A 17,482-nucleotide genomic window follows, 5' to 3' on the forward strand; every position below is an offset into this window, starting at 1 on the left:
GTCTCTAGAGAAAAGCTCTAGGCTATTTTGTTCAAAATAATAAAGAACTGAAGTTGTTCATGTTTCTTTACAGATGAATTCCAGAACCATGATGCCTATGATGGATTCTGCGTGCCAATCTCTGATGAATAGCAACTGAAACAGACTCATTTTCCACACATATACAAGCAAATGATTCTTCATGTCTTTCCCAAGCTTTAATTCTGATTTACTGCTAATTTAATTTTGCTGTCCCCTGTTTAGGAGGCTTGTGGCATTGTCAGCGCTCACTCTCTTGGATTTTAGGACAAATGGTGGTTAGAAGAGACTAATAAGTTTTCTGATCTCAGAATACATTCAACATGTGGAGGATTTCTTTAGATGGAAAAATTTAAATGTCAAACTCCAGGCATAAATCACCACCACAGATTTTTATCTACATTCCCTTCTCTTTATGAAAGAAATAAAGAGAAAAAAAAGGAAGGAAGGAGGAAGAAGGGAGGAAAAAGAAAAGAAAAAGGGAGCAAGTAGAGATGAAATGAACTTCAAACAAAGAAATGTCTCACTTGTAAAACTTTTCAGGAGGGAAAGGCAGATTTGTTCTATTTCTACTAAAAGCCCTGTGGCTCACTGCATTAGCAAGAGACCACTGAAAGCAGTGGCGATGATGAGGTGCCCAAGAAGCAGTTTTATAGGGGTGTTAGTGACAAATGTAAAGCATTTTTTGATAAAAAATTAAGGAAAAAATACTGCTTCCAAAGAAGAAAACATTTACCTTTAATTTCATTTCCTATAATTGCTTTCTCAGTGATTTCCTCCCAACTTGAGCCTATCTGTCTTGTTCTAATTTAAAGGCAACACAGTATCGGAAATACACTGATAATATAGGAAGGTAGACAAATTGTAAAGTCCTAACTCTTTTCATGACTATTTCAAAAATCTTTCCTCTCATCCTTAGTTTACATATCTTTCCTTCTGTCCAGTTAATAATAAATCTTTGTCCACACACCCCACCTAGGAATCAGAGGTGCTGAAAGCTCCTTCAAAAAGCACTTGCTGATTTGGAACTACACCCAAAGAGCTATAAAACTGTACATACCCTTTGACATAGCAATACCACTAGATCTATATCCCAAAGAGATTGTAAAAAAGGGAAATGTACTAAAATGTTTATAGCAGCTCTTTTGTGGTGGCAAAAAAAATTGGAAACTGAGGGGACTTCCATCAATTGGAGAATGACTGAACAAGTTGTGGTATATGAATCTAATGGAATGCTATTATTCTATAAGAAATAATGAGCAGGCAGATTTCTGAAAAACCTGGAAAGATTTACATGAACTGATGCTAATTAAAGTGAGCAAAACTAGAACATTGTACACAGTAACAGCGACATTGTTTGGTGACTGACTTTGACAGACTTAAATCTTCTCAGCAATGCAATGATCTAAGACAATTCTAAGGGACTCATGATGGAAAATGATGTCCACATCCAGAGAAAGAACTATGGAGTCTGAATGCAGATCAGAGCATAATATTTATCCTTTTCCTTGCTGTTGTTATTTCTTTATCATGGTTTTCCCCTTTTGCTCTGATTCTTCTTTCACAACATGACTAATAAGATGGTACAGATAGCCTGTCTTGGGGAGGGAAGAAGAGAGGGAGAGAGAAAAAAAAAATCTGGAACTCAAAATCTTGTAAAAGTGAATGCTGAAAACTATCTTTGCATGTAATTGGAAAAAATTATTAAGCAGGGTAAAAATAAAACACAAACCAATTTTTTAAAAATATCCCAAAAAGCACTTGGTCATATTAAAAAGAGGGCTACTAAGATAAAATATCTCACACAGAGTAAAAAGCAAGCCCAGAGGTCTTGATGAGGGATTAAGTTTCACTGAATTCTAGTATAAGAACCTAGCATTCTTGGGGGCAGCTAGGTGGCGCAGTGAATAGAGCACCGGCCCTGGAGTCAGGAGGACCTGAGTTCAAATCCAGCCTTAGACACTTGACACACTTACTAGTCGTGTGACTTTAGTCAAGTCACTTAACCCCAATTGCCCTCCAAAAAGCAAAAAGAACCTAGCATTCTCTAAGGTGAAGGGCACTAACTGAAGAACATCACTATATGTCTCAAATCTAGACAGGAATAAAAACACAGGTGCTTGTGGCAGCAGCCAGAACAGTATTAGAAACTTTAAAATCTTGATACAGTACTGCGTTATAAATGGTACTGAGTAATATTCCAGAGATTCACTTAAAGTAGACTAGTATAACATAAAAAGATTATACCTAACTTCTGTGATGGAAAGTCATGCCTGCTGACATGTAGTACAGTATATAGTGGACTTCATCCAAGAAGGTCCCAAAGATGGCAGCAGGCTGCAATATATTATGATGAGGCTTAATGTACATTACACTGGTTTAGTACAAAGAAGTTGAAAAGTCAAACCCTAGTGTATGCTATACATTCAAGCATGCTAATAAAATTACTATATTGGCTATGATTTGACATATTGACTCAAAACATTCAAAACTCAGCTATCAAAACCCATAAGAGTTTCTTGGACTGGTAGCTAGGGGATGGGGAAGTAGGGGGAAGATGTAATTTTCTTCCACTATTATGCAAGACAATTCATTTCAGAAATCTAACCACTAAACTATCATTACACTGATTACAAAGGATTTGGCCTCAGAGCAAGATAAAACTTCCAGGTAAGCGAAGGTAGATCTACTGGCCCGGAACTGTTCATATGTCTTCTACAAAGATCTAAGATCCATCTCCAAATGACATCAGTTATCCTTGCTTTTTTAGAACAGGAAATCTTCCTCAGCACTTATCTAGATTTCATTATTTCCATCACCTTCAGTGGGACTGACAGATAAGTGAGAAGTGTGACTTAAATAGCCCAAGAATGTAGCAAAGAGAAATTGAATTAAAGACCTGTGGAGAGATGGAAGGGAAAAGACCAGGGTTCTTAATGGGCTCCAGCCTTACACCCTCCAAGCCAAGACTGAGTTTTCACTTTCTCTGTGAAGCAAATAAAGTACTATTTGTTGTATTCAAGTGAAACACAATTTGTGAATAAAGAAAAAAGGAAAACCTTTCCTGTGTACTTGTAACAATGCAAAACCAGTAAGGAAAGTGATAGGAATAAAGTCTTGACCTATGATTTCACTGATACAGTGAGCTCCCAGATGAAAGAATTTCTTCTATAAATACAATTTCTGCAACTGAGTATTTTAGAAATCCCTAGACTATTTAGAGGCAAAAATGTCCAGGGTCCACAGCCAGTAAGTGGCAGTGGTAGGACTCAAACTCAAGTCTTCCTGACTGATGTCATTTCTCTGTCTACTATAATAAACCATATGTAGAATTACAGAAATGTCTCGTAACTCCCAAATTTTGCACATTTTGCATCTCGATGGAAGTAATATCATAAATATTATATCTTAATGAAGGAAATATAAAAATTCTCCCAATTATTGCAAATTTCAATTCGAGGCTGTTACTGATCACCTTCTAAAGCCTAGAGCTCTCTGATGATGGGTAGGAGGGAGAAGGAGGAGTAAGATTCCAGAGTATTTAGATTCTCTGAGATAAAATGGGTATCTTTATGAAGGTAATAATAAAAATTCTCTTTCTTCTAAAAAACTAACCAAAATAATCCACTGTTTCCTTATCAGTTGTTTTATATACATGTTCAAGGTAAGCATCTGTGAATTTCTACTTAACAATTCTCAACTACAGATTTATTTCATAGGAAAATGAAAAAAAATAAAAGGTTAAAATAGAAATAAGGTACTTCTTAATCATATTCTTACCATTCATAGGTTAGGGGAATCATTCACATTAGTGACCTGCAGAAGAGCAAATCTAGGGCTCTTCCCAATGATCAATCCCAGAGAAAGCAAGAAGCAGTCAGGAAGCCAGCATACAGTGGCTGTTAGAGCCAGGTGAAGTTGAACACCTCTTCCTGCTTTCACTGTGTACCATCTTGGTGCAGCTGCTACCAAAGCCAGACCTGTTTCCTTAGAGCACTGCTTGGAGGTACTGACCACAAAGGTTTGTAAATACATCTGTCTTTTGCCATTTGTAGAACTACTAGCATCCTGTACGATTTAGAGTGAGACAGATGGTCCTTGTCCCATCTAAATGTTATATCGCAATTCCTTTTAGGGATATACATTTCCAGAAATGAGAGGGCAGATGTTAAATATGTTAAGCACATGCTTTGCCCCTTGGAGGTTTATGTTAAGGCTTTTGTCTCAATTTGGCCATTTTAGACATGCCCAGCTTCTTGGATTCCAGGCAATTCTTGGAAATCAAAGCTTTGTTGATATAGCTCTTCATGTAAACCAAGTCTGTCACAAGTTCAATGGTCTATATTTCCCCAGGGTGGAATTGTCAGCTGACCAGAAGCCCTATTCGTGGATTTCATAAGTCTACAGGTGGGTTATTTGTAGATGCTCTCTCTAAAAGTGCTGGGTTAAGTACTTCTTTCTTTTTTTTTTTTTTAAAGCAATTGGGGTTAAGTAACTTGCTCAAGGTTACACGGCCAGTTATTTCTGGGTGTGGTGCTAAGTATCAGAGCCCAGATTCAATCCCCAGGTCATCCTGACACTGGGGCTGGTGCTCTATCTCGCTGTGCTACCAGGCCGCCCCAGTACTTCTTTCTTAATATAAAAGAATCAACTACAAAGAAACTTGGCATGGAAGCACACTTAAATCCAGCAAGTGAGAATTCACAGACAAAAGGGTGACAATGGAGAAAGTCTTCTAAATTCATTCACGGTATTGAAAATAGACTCCCAGAAGACAATTTGAGCCTATCACCCAGCCACATCACTTTGGTATGGACTTTGGTATGGACATCACATTTCATAATAAATAAGTCAGCTCAGTGAAAGCTGTTGAAACAGATTAACAGTGGTCTTGTAGACCTGACCATGATGGGAATTTTAAAAGTAAAATAAAGAGATAAAGGTTTTAGAAATCAAGATGTTAGGAAAGAATAAGCAGAATAAGATTGTAATCTGAAACTTTGAATAGTCCTTCAATTTTTACAAATGTACCTGATATATACCTATTTTGCCACGGAATATTAATACGCAAACCAATTTGACCCTGGAGTCACATTCCTCTGTAATACATGATAACTATCAACATGAAAAGGCCTAACCATGAAGTAGAAAGGGCAGAATCAAATGTTCCCACTTCACATCACAAGATAGTGGTTTGAACATAAGTGATTTGTCTTCAATATCTACAATAATCAAGTTTGAGCCTTTCGAGACTATAATGACATAAAAAACTTTGAAACTTAAGTTGAATGTGGGTTTGATTCAAATCTATACATTCTACTGGAAAAAAGAAGTTGGTCAAAAGCGAAAAACTGAGAGACACAGAGCTCATCTCCAAAGGTAGAAACCTGGGAGAACCCAGAACTTCTCTAAAAAGGGAGATTAGGGGGAATATGAAAAATCAATTACTCCCAAGATTACTCCCAAGACTCCAGAGTATGAAATGGTGCCTATTATACTGTACAAGAAGTTCCCCAAAAATAAAAAGAATCTTGAAAATACAAAATATTCTCTCTGGTGCCAAATGGTTATGTAGAAATCTACAAACTATGTACAGAAAACTGTAGAAAACTGCTTCAGTAAACTGACAATAAAAGAAGGGATGTAACAACAACTACTTATAATTAACTAAATCCTTTCTAGTTCAAAAACACTGTAATTTTGTTTCTAATGAACAAAGTTGATAGTGCCTTAAATAAATTAAGTTTGATAATCCTGGAATGGACATTAAGGTATTATCATCATCAAAGAGTTCTTATTCTGAAATGGCATCTATGCGTGTGAGGTGAAGTGGAAGGGAGAGAGAAAGAAGAGAGAAGAGGGAAGATGGAGGGGGAGAGTGACAGAGGCAGAGAGAAAGAGACAGACATAAACAGACAAATAATAGAAGTCGGGGTAATCCACAGTGATTTAATCCTTAGTTAAGGGTAGAAAATTCACCTGAGTGTTTTTTTTTTAAACTCTGCCTTTCAGAAAATCATATGGTAATTAAAAGGGAAATGAGTGTTTTTGTTTTCCAAAATCACCAAAGGAGGAACATCTAAACAGGGTTCCTTTAAATTGGGGTCTGGTCCAAGGATAGATTTCAATATATCTGTGAATTTGGATGTGAAAAAAAATTACACCTTTATTTGAACATTATTAGTTTTGTTATAATTCTATTCTTTTATTTTATGTTCTTTAAAATGCATAAAATAATTTAAAACTATTCTGAAAATAGGTCCATAGGTGGCACCAGACTGCTGAAAGGGTCTATGACACACACAAAAAAGTTAAGAATACCCCTAAAAGAAAAAGCCAAATTAATGCAGATATGAGAAAACTTATAAGACTGCAGAGGAGAAGAGCTTTAGGTGAAGAATACAGTAATGTCTTTTTTCAAATATTTCAGTTAATTAACCCCAACTGCTAGTGCTTTCCCTCTGGGATTACCTCCCATTTACATTGTATATATCTTGTATGCATATAGTTGTTTTCATTTGATCTCTTCCATTAGAATGTGAGCAACTTGAGGGCAAGAACTTTTTCTTTGCCTTTCTACTATCCCTATAACTTAGGAAAGAGAACTGGCTCATAGCATTATTATCCAATAGTAAGCACTTTTAAAAGGCTCATTGATTGACTAACTGAACTTTTTTTAAGAGGTTGCTATCTGGGAACAAGATAAGGGATGGATATGTTAGAAAATGTAGATGATATAAAAAAAGAAATCAATAAAAATACAATATGCAAATTAATCTAGATTAATTAATGTGATGTTATAGTCATGTTACATACTTATTAAGTAATCTAGTATTTAAATGAATTATTTTGGCCCAAATCAGGTTCTACACAGTGATAATTTGTCCTGACTAAAAGAAGTTTTTAGCAGCAACAGAGATTAGAAATAGCCTACTCGAAGGTGAGTGTTTAAACCACATCAAGTATTCTAAATACGTGGCTTCTACTTCATTAATAAATTAATACAGTTAATATTTAAGAAATCATGAAGCAGTAACAGCATTTTTTTAGTATATGAATCTCACAAGAGTCTCAGAATACTCAACATATTATTAACTGGGATAAAGGAATAAAGATGCCCAGGGCTCACCATCATATTTAGATGATGTGGGTAGGTGAGGACCCAAGGTTCTCATCAGTATCCTTCCCTCCTTTTGATATATTCTAGAGAGAAACTTGTGAGAGGAGGACAGCTCACAAGGACATGTATTACTAGAAAAAGAGATGGGTCAGTCCCTTAGCAATTCAATTCAGTACAATTCAATTTACATAGATGAGCTGCTTGTTATGGGCAAGATAAAACAAATAGCTGAAGTAGCACACTGGTAACCAAGAGGGAAAAGTCTCTAGTACCTGGTAAAGGGTTTCTAAGGAAGATTAATGGATAACCAACCAGGTGACTTGTCCAGGGGCACACAAATGGCAGACATGTAATGGGACCATGGGACAGTTTGACTCCCAAGAACACCATTCTGTCCTGCAAGCAGGAATGAGGGTCCAGGTGAATTAAAAAGCATGAATTTATAGCAGACTGGATGAGCATGGGAAAGGCAAAAGAGAAGTCCTTTAGCAAAAGGACAGAGGAAAAGATGATGGCTTTGGCATCAGGTCTTGGTTTTGAATACAAGCTCTGCCACTAACTAAAGCAAGTATTCTTGGAAGTCTTTCAGATCTCTGACAAAAAAGTGAGCATCTCTAAGTCTCAATTTCCTCATTTGTAAATTGAAAGAGTTAGACTAGAAGCTCTCTGATATTCTTTCCTAGCTAAATCTATGAATCTACATAAGGTGAGAGGGTATGCTGGCACTGTAACCTGGTACAATGGATATATTTCTATGTTCCTTGATCACTAAAAATGTAAATGTATTTGTGGCTTTTGTTTGTTTTTAAAATTCTGGATTCTGCTCCATTTTTCTCCTAGATATCCATAATCTAGGGATTGAATGCCTTATAGGGAAGGATCCGACCTTCCTACAAGCAGAGAGATAAAATTCTTCTCATTTTGCAAACCCTAAAGGTATGAGGCAACTATAAATGAGAAAGAAACAGTAAAGGTTCAAATGGCTATTCATACTGAAAACTTTATTTCTCCTGTCTACAAAATCACAAATGTAAAATGAATTAAGAAATGTGAAGTCCAAAATGATTTACTGATAATACATCTCAGTGAAGTTCTGTTGACTAGATTTTTCTCTGGAATATGTGACAAATTTCAATTTATTTCTACTTATGATTGTTACATAGCTTTGAAGATAGCAGGTCAACTACCTCATGTACTCTACTTGATCCAGGAGAAGCAGGCTAAGTTGAAATTTCTGTCCTTCTCTGATTGAGATATGGAGCTTAAAGCAGAGCCAGCAACTACCAGAATCTGTGCTTCAGAGTACAGGAGGGTCATGTGAAAAATGCTACCATCTAATCATAAAACTATTAAGTCATAATGACTAAACGGCTGGTTAATATGCATCACTCCTTCCTGGCTAGCAAAATAGAAATTGAAGATGGAACATGAAGAAAGTGTTTTTTCTACCCTTAGTCAAATCAATTTCCTTCTGATACCTTCAGTTTCTTTTTCTTTGAAATGTGGATAATTTTAATTCCCATTTATATAGCGTTTTGCTCACAACAACCACTACGAGATAGGGAGCATAAATATTATCTATATTTTAGAAATGAGTAAGCTATCTGAAGTAATGTATACCTATTAAGTGTCTAGATGCAATCTGAACCCAGGTCTTGTGACTCCAAGTCCAACACTCTCTCCACTATACCATGTTCATTATTAAATGTACTTTATACTTTCTACATGAACCCTATCAGGTAGTGTAAGAATTACTGTTCACATTTTACAAAGCCAAGAATCTAAAATTCAAAATTCATCATCATGATGTGGCTAGTAAGTGCACAGATAATATCTGAACTCAAACCTCTTATCTCTGAGTTTAAAACTCTTTCTGCTATACCATGTCACATTCTGACGATATTTGATAATGTCTATACTCCCAGGCTCACCAGAACACTATGAGAATAAGTGAGATAATCTATATAAAACAGCATACAAAAATATAGCCTGATTTTTCCACTCTTCATATACTTAAAAAAAGGAGAAATAGTCATTGCCTGAAAGTCAACATTCCATCTCCTGCTACCCTGTCTTTACCAAGCCATCCCATGCCTGGAATATGTTATCTCTCTTTGACTCTTTCTCTACAAATCACAGTCACAAAACAATGCTTGTCTTCTTTCAAGTCTCAGGTCATATGGAGGCCTCTCTATGAAATCGATATTGTATTTACCTTTTCTGTACAGATGTTTTAATCTTTCTAGAAATATGTAGGCTTCTTGAAGGCAGGAAAATTTTTGTCTTTATACCCTCAGTGTCTTGCATATATTAGAGGCTTAATGCACATTTACTGAATTGTTGAATCATGTGAAAATGTACTGTACTTATACAACTCTAGAATTTTATTCTGGATCGCGTTAAGACTGCACTGACATATCTTAGCCAAAATCATGCAATGTTACCAGCTCTCCAGTTTCCACTTTGATCTGAAAGAAAAGGAATGCTCCCTAGGACCCTGAGATTTGATTATAAAGGACTTCACCATCTCCTTCCCATTTCTCAGGCCCATCACATTTCCTAGTAAACTCTATGCCATGCTCCATGTCCCATTTTCAACCTTTAAGTAGGAGAAAAATAACCAAATCTAACCCACTCTTCTTGACAAGAGTATCTTAATCTCCTTATTACTCTATTTACTCCATTCACCACTCTCACATCTTTCTCTTAAACATTCTTTCTTTCACTATATTCCCTTACATATATGGGAATGTATATGGGGGAGGGGGGAAAGCCTATTAAAATGCAAGACACATTGGTACATTGTAAGTTGAGCTGTAAACTGGTACAACCACTTTGGAAAGCAAATTGAAATTATGAAAAAAATTGACTAAAATGTCTATACCCTTTGACTCATCGATTCCATTACTGGGTTTATACCCCAAGGGAGCCACTGGTAAGAAAGTCTCCATATATACCTATACATATACTACATACAAATACATACACATATACATATACTACATACATATACATACACACATACATATATACATACATATATATACACATACACATATCAGCACTTTTCATAACAGCTAAAAGTTGGAAACAAAGTAGATACCCATGGATCTGTGAATAGCTAAATAAAGTACAATACATGAATGCAAAGGGATGTTACTATGCTATAAGAAATGAAGACTGTGATGAACACAGAGAAGCATGGAAAGATCTATATGAACTGCTGCAGAGTGTAGTAAGCACAGCCAAGAAAATAATATACACGATGACTACAGCAATGCAAATGTAAAGAATGACCACAAACACACACACACAATCAAAAGTGGATGTTGCAAAATTATAAAGAAGCATGTCTTGAAAGAAGAGCTATGAGAGTATTCTCCTAATCCATCTCATTACAGATGTGGGAGATCTTCATAAGTGTTGTATATTGCACATTTTTAGACTTTTAAATGTATAATTCCCTTTTACTGATTTTTATCTCTTCCTTGTATTTTTATTTTTTGTCATAAAAGAAATTCTGTTACATGAGATGACTTTATAGGAGGACAAAAGGACAAATACTGAGTAAAATCATCATATTATAAAAAATAAAAGATGAGGCAGCTAGGTGGCTCAGTGAATAAAGAACTGGCCCTGGAGTCAGGAGGACCTGAGTTCAAATCAAGCCTCGGATACTTAACACTTAACTAGCCATGTGACCTTGGGCAAGTCACTTAACCCCAATTGCCCTGCCCTCCCCCCTCCAAAAAAAAAGCAAAAAAAAAAAGACAAGAGTTAAAATTTATTTTTAAAAAATAATTTATGTACTTTGAAGACAGAGATTTGTTTCATTGTATTGGTATTGCCAGGACTAAGTACCATGCCTGGTACACAACAGGTGCTGGATAAATGCTTTCTGACTCATAACCAATGAGAAAATTATTTTTGTCAAGGCATGTCTTAGAGACTACAGTCTTCAGTCTCTGAAGAGTTAAGTGGCTTGTCTTAAGCCAGTTAAGCGACAGTCAATAAGTGTCAATAAGTGTCAAAGGCAAGACTGGAACCTATGTCTTCCTGACTCTGAAAACAGCTCTCTAGCCATCATACCACACTGCCTCCCAGAGACAGTTATGTGGCACTATTATTATAAATCATAAAATATTTGAATTAGAAGAGAGACTGGAGATGACTTAGCCCTCTCATTTTACAGAAAAAGAAACCAAGGGCTAGAGGGATTGTGATGTTATGTAACTAATAATATATGAACAATTAGGGACACAGTGGGATTAAGATAACTGAGGTTCCTAGTTCTACTTAGTCCATTGTTTTCTCTACTGTATTATATAGTGGGCTATAGAACCAAAACTAGAGCAAAGAGAATTGAAATAAATTATGCAAAGTAACTTGGCAGGTCAAGAAACTTGAAGTAGAAACTATTTACTAGGATTTACAGATTCATAGAAAATTAGAGCTGGAAGAGACCTTAGAGAGCATCTGCGCCAGGGATGATTAACCTTTTTCATGTCCTGAGCCTCTCCATCAGTCCTGGGAAGCCTACAGACCCCTTTCCAGAATAATGTTTTTAAATATATAAAATAAAATAGACAGACATATGAAAAAAATCAATTATATTTAAATAAAGATATAATTTTTATTCCATTAAGAATTACTTTTTATTAATAATTGGGATTATAAAGTAAGGCAATTATAAAGAAATACAGTTATCAATATATTTAAAAAGGAAGTTCGTGGACCTGACATTAAGAACCCTTGATCTAGGCCAAAGACTGTATTTTACAAAGAAGGAAACTCTTAGAGAAGTGAAGTGATGTGCCTGGAGTTGGATGCCTATATTGCCTACAATATCACACTGTTTCAGTCCATATGAAGAGTATTAAAGGAAGTGCTAACACAAAGACTTCTCTCTCTATTACTGGTATTGGTCAAAATTGGCTAAAGAATATTCGTAGAGAATGTTCTACTGTGATGGCAAGAATATGCAAATTGAGGCAAAGGCAAAAACACTAAAATCTAGGCTAACAAATCTGGTTTAATTAGCCAAAATGAATTTTCATTGTTGCTGTTTTTGCAAGAGGAACAAAGGAGGGAGGGAGGGAGGGAGGGAGGGAGGAAGGAAGGAAAGGAAGGAAGGAAGGAAGGAAGGAAGGAAGGAAGGAAGGAAGGAAGGAAGGAAGGAAGGAAGGAAGGAAGGAAGGAAGGAAGGAAGGAAGGAAGGAAGGAAGGAAGGAGAAACTGTGTTTAAAAATTTGTACCTAATCAATTGCCATTAAGTTTCATGTTGCCAGAAAAAAGAAGACAAATCAAAACCACATTAATGAAAAGCATGTCTTGTTCTTATACATTTGCTACTGAAAATAGCATGATAGAAAGCATCAAGTGTGAGTGGTTTGCTTACCCTGTGCGTTTGGTGATGGTCCCCAATGTCATTGGCTGCTTGATTTGTGCAAGAGGCCCCACTACCATCAAACTAGGGAGTGGGGAAAGCCTAGGGTTGCCAGGGTTGTTGTTGGTGAAATTGTTGTAGGAGTCTTGACTGTTTAGTTTTCCTTCAACGAGACAAAGAAATAAAAACATTAGCAAAGGATGTTCTTTCACCTCTGAAGACACTGATTCTAAATCTGCTGATCAGAAGCAAGAAATATTTTAGTTCAAATTTGAGTCCCAAAAAATCTCTGTTAGACTCAAAGAATAAGAGCTAGAAAGGGCCTTAACTATTCTAATCCTGTCATTATAGAAATGGAAAAATACAGTCTAGAGAAATAGAATGATTTCTTTAAAGTTACACAGCTGCTAATTAACAGATCTAATACTGGTAGACTTGTGATCTGCTTTCTGTTGTAGTGCTATTTCCAGCTCCAAGGAATAACTGGATCATTATCACTTTGGATAATTTGGAGGCTTAAACACTCTGATAGGCCACTAATGCATTCAGGATATGAGTAGAGATATAAAATGTCCAGAAATTCTGAACCCAAGGTAAGAATGTATTTTTTAAAAATTGGAATGTGTGGTTGAAATTCAGGTAATATTTTCTGAAATGATCCTATAAACTCTTATAACTTTAAATATGGATAGATTAAACAACCTAAATTTTTTAAAAGTTACAGATTGAATACAAAGTAAAAACCTCACAATCTGTTGCTTATAAGACATATAGAAAACAAAGATATACATAGAATAAAAAAGAGAGGCTCAAACATTTACTATGCATATAAGTCCAAAAAAGAACAAGTTGGATTTATGCTATCAGACAAAGCAAACATAAAAATTCCTACAATATACTAAGAGAAACAAGGAAATTACATTATGCTAAAAGCAACCATAAACAAGAAACTAATACTGATATTAAATCGACATATCCCAAATGCCATAGCATCTAAATCCATAAAGGAAAAACTAACTGAATTGCTAAAAGATGTAAATAGCAACACAGTAACAGCAGTAAACTTTAATGTTTCTCTCTCAAAGATGGACAAATCTGAGAAAGATAAACAAAAAACATAGAATTAAGAAAATTGCTGAGTAATTTAGAGTTAAAAACTTATAGTGACTTCTAAATGAAACTACTAAAGAATACAGGCATTTCTCACCACCCATTTTTTCTCTGCATTTTTTAAAATTGACCATGTTAATACACAAAGAAATTTCAAATAAATGTAAAAAGCCCAAAATACTCAGTATATCCTTCAAAGATCATAATAAAATAAAAATAATTAATTCAGGAAGCACAAACAAAAAATATATACCTAAGTGGAGACTACATAAAGATTCCTAAATAGCAAGCAGACCAAAGAATAAATGATACTATTAGTAATTATGTGAAAGAGATAATAATGGGACAAAATATCAAAATTTCTCAGATATAGCTACAGCAGAACACAAAGGAAAAATCATATCCCTAAAAATAGATTAACTAAATGATTATAGAGCTGCATTACAGTATAGTTTAACAAAAAAAAAAAAGAGAGAGAGAGAGTGAAGCTAGGATTTAAATCTCAATTCTGGCATTTAATAATTTGGTGACCATGTGACCATGGGCAAAGTCACTTAACTCTTCTGGGTCTCAGTGTCCTGATCTATAACTAAATATTACATAAGATAATATACTAGGGTATTTGTTGTGTGAATTTGGGTTCAGTCAAAGGGCCATACTTGAGGATCTAGAGGGCCACATGTGGCCTCAAGGCCGCAGGTTCCCTACCCCTGGTCTACGGTGCCAACCCAATTTCCATCAGGTTCCAGATGAAATTGTGATACTTGCTTATCAAGACTGGAAGCCAAGTTATGAGATGGATACCAAAAAGGAAATAGCTACAAGTTTCATAATATTCTTGAGAGTTAAGTTTCCATTTAACCGTATTCCCAGTTTTGATTGCTTTCCATATCATACTGTAGCTACCACCTTTCAGCCTTCAACCACAAAAGCAATGGGCTACAAATTATGCAGACAGGAAGAAAAGAAATGTAAAGAAAGCAGAGAAAGGAAGAAAGGAAACAATGAAGGAGCCAGCCAGCTTATAATAGAATCAAGGGGCTTTAAAGAGACAAGCCATGGTGAATTAGAAGGTTTAGATCATTAACTTGTTTTTCTCTGTTTCCATAATGCTGTGAAATGTCGGCTTTGTCCCCAGTCAAAGGGAGGCCATATTGGGAATTAGGTTCCTAAACAACTGGGACATTCTAAATAGACATTACACAAACTCCAGGTCAAATCCATACAGGCTGGACTGAAGAGGGTGCTTTAGATTTCAAACCCACTACACCCCCAGTGCAACCACCTTTTTCCAAGGAAGAATAACAGTATGAAAGAGTTTCCCTCACAGGAAGCAGACTGAAAAGCCATAATGACACTTTAAATGGATTGAAGATAGAAGGGGAAAAAAAAACTTTAATGAATTTCTCATCTTTCTAAAGACACTCAATGCTTTCTTTTCCTTCTCCTCAGGGTCATTTAATCCAACATAACTGGTAGCTTATTGGCTTTCCCCTTCCCCTTTCTTTCCATTTTTTAACCCCTGCACATGACATTACACATTCAGGAAAACTATTACCCCTCAAAATATCTCAAGATTGCAAAAGTTAGTTTGGTGATTTGGCTTTTGTTTACCATTGCCCTGATATAAGATAGACCTGAATGGTAACAATCTATTGACTATCACAACTGATCCAGGAGACAAGTGACTTATACTAAGAATTTTACAAAAAAGTTAATGATGAAGAGAATGGGAAAAACAAAACAAAAATGAAAAATATTAAAAAGGAAGAGAAGCTTCCCAGTTGTTAAAAAAAAATCCTTTTAAGATTCACATGTTAGGAAAGCCAACAAGAACTGTCTTGCTCATATTTTGGATTAGGTCTCAATATTTTTTTTTAAACAAGATAGACACTGCTATAACCACATAGAACTCACTCATTTGAATGAAGTTAGTGCTTAGATGCAGCCAGGTAACCTCCAGCCAAAACTGTTCCATGGCTATTCTTTCCTTATGTAAGGAGTTTAGGAAATCTTATCAGACAAATTCACTCACTGTAATGAAAATGAAATTTATTTTACCTACCTCTGATAGATTAAGGAACAACCAGAGTTGTTCAGTTAAAAACTGAGCTCCCTAGATTTGAGGCAATTCTAATATGAAGCTTTTAGATCTTTGCTGTCAACATTCTACTCTTCAGTAAAGGGGGAATATCAGTGTAACTGAGTTAAATTAACTCAAGGAATTCATGCTACCATTACAGATGACAACTAAAGAGTATACCATGTTTCAAATTACTAAGACATGAAAGAAAGAAAGAAAGAAAGAAAGAAAGAAAGAAAGAAAGAAAGAAAGAAAGAAAGAAAGAAAGAAAGAAAGAAAGAAAGAAAGAAAGAAAGAAAGAAAGAAAGAAAGAAAGAAAGAAAGAAGGAAGGAAGGAAGGAAGGAAGGAAGGAAGGAAGGAAGGAAGGAAGGAAGGAAGGAAGGAAGGAAAGAAGAAAGAAAGAAAGAAAGAAAGAAAGAAAGAAAGAAAGAAAGAAAGAAAGAAAGAAAGAAAGAAAGAAAGAAAGAAAGAAAGAAAGAAAGAAAGAAAGAAAGAAAAAAAGAAAGAAAGAAAGAAAGAAGAAAGAGGGAGAGAAAGAAAGAGGGAGAGAAAGAGAAAAAATCACAACTTTTATTACCCCACAATTCTTTTACATATAAAGAAACATTATACAAACTGTAGTTTTAATTGTTCCAAATCATGACTTTCCAACTTCTAACAAAAAATCATATTTTATTTAGCTAGCTGTGAGTTAGTAGGATGCAAGGTGAGAAGGACAAAATAGAAGTACAAAAGAAGGTTCTTAAGCAACATATTTCCAGAAAACATGGAGAAAGACCTTACCACACTGAAGATAGTACAGCATTTATCTTAAAGAATGACTGAGGTAGTAAGTACATATAAAGTTAGCTACAGAAGTGTCAGAAATGTAAATGGACAATGGGCTTTTTTTTTCTTTCTTTTTACCCTCCAAAGTATGAAGGCAGCCTCAAGAATTTAGCTAATGATTTAACCAAATGCTCCACATCCCCAGGACAGCAAATGGATGTTTTTACAATACCCATTGGAGATTTTAACTGAAACTTCAATAAATGCCACCTTAGCAAAACAAGGAGAAGAACAAGAATATCAGGCACAGAAAATGAAGGTTGATTTCCCCCTCATTTCTCTTTCAGAATTACTATTAAAGTTAATGGAAGTTGTCTACACATGTCAAGGGGATAATTAAGGACAACATTCACAATGTATTCAAGACATGGAGAATAGCTAAAAAAAATTATAATACTAAATACACAAACTGGAAAAGGGGGGGGGGTGCACAGCTAGGTGGTGCAGTGAATAGAGCACTGGCCCTAAAGTCAGAAAGACCTGAGTTCAAATCTAGACTCAGACACTTCACACTTACTAACTGTGTAATCCTGGGCAAGCTACTTAATTCTGATTGACTCATAAATAAATGAATGAATGAATACATGGACCAATCAGAGAGAACACCTAGCTAATGCAATGAAGATGCCAAGGCTGGAGTCAGAAAGACATGAATTCAAATGTAAGCTCAAATACTTAACTAGCTTTGTGACTCTGGGCAAGTCACTTAACTCTGTTTGTCTCAGTTTCAACATCTATAAAATGATCAGGAGTAGAAAATGGCAAATAACTCCAGTAGCTTTGCCAAGAAAACCCCCAAAAGGGGTCACAAATATTTGGACATGACTGAAGTGACTGAACAACAACAAAAATACACAAATCATGAAGGAAGTCTAATAGAATATTTGGTGGCCTACTTTTAGAGGAGAATAAGAGTTACAAGGATGATTTTATTAT

The 17,482-nt window shown here is 35.5% G+C and overlaps 1 protein-coding gene across 15 annotated transcripts in view; it reads right to left on the reverse strand.

The window, feature by feature from the left end:
• BCAS3 (BCAS3 microtubule associated cell migration factor) overlaps window positions 1-17,482 on the reverse strand; it is a 795,613-nt gene that overhangs the window by 437,395 nt on the left and 340,736 nt on the right. For all 15 annotated transcript variants that reach the window (XM_069077894.1, XM_069077893.1, XM_069077887.1 and 12 more), the window contains one exon: window positions 12,537-12,687. In XM_069077894.1, the coding sequence (XP_068933995.1) occupies window positions 12,537-12,687 (151 nt within the window). The remainder of the gene's footprint in view (window positions 1-12,536; window positions 12,688-17,482) is intronic.

This window comes from Petaurus breviceps, unplaced genomic scaffold (assembly GCF_028583685.1).
Source record: "Petaurus breviceps papuanus isolate PSGF00001 unplaced genomic scaffold, PetGlider_PUasm1.0 91023, whole genome shotgun sequence".
Lineage (NCBI taxonomy): Eukaryota > Metazoa > Chordata > Mammalia > Diprotodontia > Petauridae > Petaurus > Petaurus breviceps.